Source organism: Aquarana catesbeiana, linkage group LG02 (genome assembly GCF_042186555.1).
Source record: "Aquarana catesbeiana isolate 2022-GZ linkage group LG02, ASM4218655v1, whole genome shotgun sequence".
In the NCBI taxonomy this organism is placed as follows: domain Eukaryota; kingdom Metazoa; phylum Chordata; class Amphibia; order Anura; family Ranidae; genus Aquarana; species Aquarana catesbeiana.
Window position 1 is genome coordinate 406,867,569 of NC_133325.1, and position 6,000 is coordinate 406,873,568.

The 6,000-nt window shown below is 38.4% G+C and overlaps 1 protein-coding gene across 1 annotated transcript in view; it reads left to right on the forward strand.

Moving 5' to 3' along the window:
- PTP4A2 (protein tyrosine phosphatase 4A2) overlaps positions 1-3,112 on the forward strand; it is an 86,367-nt gene extending 83,255 nt beyond the window's left edge. Inside the window, exon 6 of the mRNA XM_073615392.1 lies at positions 1,142-3,112. Coding sequence (XP_073471493.1) covers positions 1,142-1,250 — 109 coding nt within the window. The 3' untranslated portion in view covers positions 1,251-3,112. The remainder of the gene's footprint in view (positions 1-1,141) is intronic.
- Positions 3,113-6,000: the final 2,888 nt, after the last annotated feature.

Below are 6,000 nucleotides of genomic sequence, written 5' to 3' on the forward strand. Positions count from 1 at the left end.
AACTCTTCTGATAATTCTTTTCACTCCTCTGTCAAATCTTGTGAAGGGAGCACATGGTCGTGGCTGGTTTATGATGAAATTATGTTCTTTCCGGATTATGGCCCTAACAGTGCTCACTGGAACATTCTGAAGCTTAACAATCCTTCTGTAACCAATGCCATCCTTATGTTTTGCAACAATAAGGTTGTGAAGGTCTTGAGAGAGCTCTTTGCTTTTACCCATCATGAGAGGTTTCTTGTGGGACACCTTGGTAATGAGACACCTTTTTATAGGCCATCAGTTGAGACTGAACCAGCTGATATTAATTTGCACTGACAAGGGGCAGGATTGCTTTCTAACGCCTGATGGATTTCAGCTGGTGTCTTGGCTTTCCATGCCTTTTTGCACTTCCCTTTCTTCATGTGTTCAATACGTTTTTTTTCTCTTCCTGTGTCATTCCATTTTATTACACATAACTTAAATTCTGAACTTCTTTGTTTTGGTGTCTTTGTATGTATGGATTGTTACCGACACGTGGTGAAAATGTCATGTCAATAGTACCTTTAGAAATATATTTACCTAGAAAAATGGTGACGTGTTTATTTTACTTGAAGTGTGTGTGTGTGTGTATGTATATATATGTGTGTGTGTGTGTGTGTGTGTGTGTGTGTGTGTGTGTATATATATATATATATATATATATATATATATATATATATATATATATATATATATATATATATATATATATATATATATATATATATATATATATATATATATATATATATATATATACACTTACATATACTCACTGAGCTGAGTTACTGCTAGGCTGTGAATAACTTGAATAGGTTATTCTTATCTATTGTGAATAGGCCTAGGTCTGGACAACAGGAGATCAAATTGCACAAGTAGAATGGAGTTATTTTTGGAATCAACGTGCCCATCTCCCAAGCACTTAGTGGGGGTTAGAAGCAGCCCATAAGTGAGCAAGTAATGCGGGTCATGGAAACCCCATGTAATATGTGTGCTTGTAAAATAAAGGTTTATATAAATGATGAAAACAAAAAAAGCTGGTAAAATAAACTAAAAAAAAATGCTTTAACTTTTAATATGATTGCTATAAGGGGTTTAAGTATGGAAAACCTTTTTATTTTAGAAAGCGGAGAGGAGCATTTAACGCCAAACAGTTGATGTACCTGGAGAAGTACAAGCCCAAGATGCGTCTGCGATTCAAGGAAACCAACGGACACTGCTGTATGCAATAACATGGAATTGAACACAGCGGTTTAAACCAGGCCTTTGTGACCATGGGCAATGGATCAAGATGAGTTGTATGATCCTACAACGGAAGACTGGTCTCTCACCTCCGTCCTTTCAAAAGCAACTGCAGTAGGTTCCACGTTCACCAAAAAAAAAAAAAAAATGCAACGTCAAGTTTTGTTTTCCTCCTACTTCATTTGGTAAACGGACGGATTATAGAATTGCTACATTCACATATGTAACTAACTTTGACATCAGTGTTCAGGGGAGAATTAAAATGCTTGAGAATATAAAAAGTATCTCTGCTCAAGTATTGAATATTACACGGGACAGCAGAGAGCATCTGTGAAGATATGGCATTGAAATCATGTACACAAATCCCTATATTGAAGTGCAGTAAGAAGATACTGGGGCAGTTGATTGGACCAAATGAATGTGAAGTTGACAATAGTGTTTTTTAAATCCCTGCAGCTCAGGGGCAGGAGGATGATAATAAATGTAGATCGCCACCCCCCCCCCCCCCCCCCCCCCCCCCAATTAAACAAATTTCATGCAGGCTCCAAAGTAACTCTTTTTCTCACTAGTAAACGATCCAAAGTGAGGTCTGCAGGACAGGTTGTGTGACTGAACATCTGGACTGCTCAGGGCTTATCGCATCTCTTTGCTGCCATAGCTAGTTGTAATGACACTTTGTTTGAACACTGCCTCTTAGCCTTAAGCCAAAATCCCTCTTTGTGGTTTTCGTGGCAGCTAACCATCCAAAAAACACTTAAAACAAAATGAAATCTTCTAATCTCCCCTGATCCTGTCCAAAACAATACTCTTTCTGGTATAAATGCCATATAATACAAGGCTGATGCCAAAACATAGATGTGTCTGTGATTTAGAAACCTGCAGCCGTATTTTGCACTGCATCTGTTAAACTGCTGCTTTTATTCTGGCAGCAATCGGTGCTGCTTTCATTGGGCTTTTTCTGTTACGTGCAATTCCCCCCACCCATTTTTTTTTTTTTTATCCCTTCCCTCCCATCTCCATTGAATCTCCCGGCTGAACTATAGAAGAAAGTGTACTCTCTGTAACCTGGCTTGCAAGGTGTATTGCTTGCCTTTGGGCAGCAGAAGTTGCCAATCTGAATCCAAGCTAATGAGTCATAATTAAATTGCAGAGAAGGAAACGTGTACGAGTTAATTTGCTTTAGTGAAACTCTATTATGCATTGTTAGGGCAAGCTGCTGTGAAGAGATGTATTGTATTTCAAAGCAATTCCTCTTACACAATCCCAACCTGCATTAATCAGGGCAGTTTCATGTACACTCAACAGTGCGCAATTCTATTGCGCTTCGGCCACATAATCCAATAAATTACACAGTCCTGAATTTTGGGACTGCGTAGTATGTGCAAGCAAGAGAGTTGCAATATACTATCACTGTTTAAGAACCTCATGAACTTGAAAATTTTGTGTTGCTGCTTAAAAAAAAAAAAAAAAAAAAGATCAAGGGAGTGATGCATACATGTATGTAAACATCACTAAATTTCATGTTGTCTAGTCCTGTCTGGCTGCATTTTCTACAGAGACTTTGCCCAGCGAGTTTAAAATACTTTTTCTCCCTTGTACTTCTGAAAGTGGGAATGTTGTGCCTAAACTCCCTTTCTTCCCACTTATGATAGAATAGTACTTACATGGGTCAGAACAGCAAGTGCTTGTCAATTGTAACTTATTTTTAACTCAGTTTTGTTTACTGCTTCTGTGAGACGCAGTGACTAAAGGAGGTGTCGAGACAGAGGTGATCGAAGTGTAAATCAATAAGTGCTAGAAAATTCCTTGATCTCATGAAACGTGTTCAATAAATATTTTACACATTCTACAAGTTGTCTAACGTGTTTTTACTTTTACTTTTTTCTTTGTAGTGCCTTTTAAATGGAAGCTTATGAAAACAAAATATGGTGCAAAACCTATTTAACCACTTGCCGTCCGCCCCATAGCAGATTTACTGCTACTGGGTGGCCGTTCTGTGCCAGCCAGTGGATGTCCGCTGGCATCCGCTGATTGTTGAGGAGAGAGGCTATGTCCCCGTCCTGTCAGCGGGGAGCAAAGCAGGGAAAAAATCCATCACACCCTTAGTAAAAACACCACACATAGTACACATAAACACGTTGTGCGCACCTTTTAACACTTTCATCGTCCCTAGATATTTAACCCCTTCCCAGCCAATGTCATTAGTACAGTGGCAGTGCATATTTTTAGCACTGATCACTGTATTAGTGTCACTGATTCCCAGAAAGTGTCAGATTGTCTGGGGAAATATCAAAGTCACGCTTTAAGTCACTGATTGCCACCATTACTAGTATAAAGAAATGAGAAAATTCCCGTATATATCCCATAGTTTGTAGACACTATAACTTCTGTGCCAACCAATCAATATACACTGATTGGATTTTTTTTAAATTTTTTTTAACCAAAAATGTAGCAGGGTGCACAGCCTAAATTTATTTACTCCTCCACTGTGCAGCTGGCGCGCACCTTTGCCCACATTATCTATTGCATGAAACAACGTATAGGTACATTGTTTTGCGCAGTAGAGCCGCCCTGCCACAGTATATATATGTGTGTGTGTGTATGTGTGATATATATATATATATATATATATATATATATATATATATATATATATATATATATATAATTAGTGGGCAGTCTTTAAGTTAAAATGCCTTTTATGTTGTGCTTACATCAAAATCATGAAATTGTTTCCATTAAATCCAAAATGTGTTCTTGTAGATATACCCTTACAATTCTCAAACAGGACCTTCCATAATACTCCAATGTGGCTGTTTTATTGTGTCTTTATCTCCCCTCCAGAAGGATTCCTCCTCCCCTCTCTACAAATTTAGTGTTGGTAGCTCCAAAAAATTAAGTAGAATCACATAGTGTAATATGCAAAACTATTTTAATAATCAAAAACAATATTACAAGGAAAAAAAAATATATATATATATATATATATATATATATATATACCTTGCAAACGTATTTTTTGTGTTTTGTTGCCTCACAACGTGGAATTAACATGGATTGTTTGAGGATTTGCATCATTTAATTTACAAAACATGCCCACAACTTTGAAGAATTATGTTTTTTTTGGACAAAATAACAGACAAAGTCAATGTGCATAACTATTCACCCCCCTAAAGTCAATACTTTGTAGAGCCACCTTTTGCGGCTATCACAGCTCCAAGTCGCTTTGGATAAGTCTCTATGAGCTTGCCACATCTTACCACTGGGATTTTTGCCCATTCCTCCTTGTAAAACTGCTCCAGCTCCTTCAAGTTGGATGGTTTGCGCTTGTGAACAGCACAAGCAGACAACAGATTTGTTATTGGATTGAGGTCTGGGCTTTGACTAGGCCACTCCAACACATTTACATGATTCCTCTTAAACCTTTAGCAGTGTGTTTTGGGGTCATTGTCCTGCTGGAAGGTGAACCTCTGTCCTAGCCTCAAATCGCACACAGAGTGGTACAGGTTTTTACTCAAGAATATCTCTGTATTTAGCACTATCCATCTTTCCCTCAACTCTGACCAGTTTCCTAGTCCCGACTGCTGAAAAACCTCCCCACAGCACGATGCTGCCACCACCATGTTTCACTGTGGGGATGGTGTTCTTTGGGTGATGTGTTGGGTTTGTGTCAGACATAGTGTTTTCTTTGATTGCCAGAAAGTTCAGTTTTAGTCCCATCAGACCAGAGCACCTTCCTTCATACATTTTGGGAGTCTCCCACATGCCTTTTCGCAAACTCAAAACGTCCCATTTTGTTTTTTGGTGAAAGTAATGGCTTTCTTCTGGCCACTCTGCCATAAAGCCCAACTCTATGGAGTGTACGGCTTATTGTTGTCCTATGTACAGATACTCCAGTCTCTGCTGTGGAACTCTGCAGCTCCTCCAGGGTTACCTTAGGTTTCTGTGCTGCCTCTCTGATTAATGCCCTCCTTGCCAGGTCTGTGAGTTTTGGTGTGCGTCTGTCTCTTGGTAGGTTTGCTGTTGTGCCATGTTCTTTCCATTTGGTAATAGATTTGATGGTGCTCCTAGAGATAATCAGAGATTTGGGTTTTTTTTTTTTTTTTTTAGAACCCAACCCTGACTTGTACTTAACAACATTGTCCCTTACTTGTTTAGAGAGTTCCTTGGTCTTCATGGCAGTGTTTGATTAGTGGTGCCTCTTGGTTGTTGCAGCCTCTGGGGCCTTTTAAATTATAAGCCTTCAAATTATGAGACTAATTATGTGACTTCTGAAGGTAAGTGGTTGCACCAGAGTTTTTTAAGGGCTTCATAACAAAGGGGGTGAATACATACGCACATGCCAATTATCAGGTTTTTTTTTTTCTGAAAAATAGTTTTATGTATATATTTTTCTGCTTCACCAACTTAGACTATTGTGTTCTGATCCATCACATATAATTTAGATTAAAAAAATTTGAAATAAAGGCTGTAATGTAACAAAATGGGTAAATACCCAAGGGGGTGAATACTTTTGCAAGGCTTTGTGTGTGTGTGTGTGTATCCCCTTTTAAGCCTGTGTGTTGAATCTGCTGTGCAAACATTTAGTGCATCTTTCACTCTATATACCTTACCAAATATAAGATCAATAATGCGCCTTCAATTAATTCTCTGCTGATGACTCCTCGCTCATTCATCCAGAAAGACACATACAACCTCCTAGGGATGAAAATATATAAAATAGTGTGATACTGCGTTAAA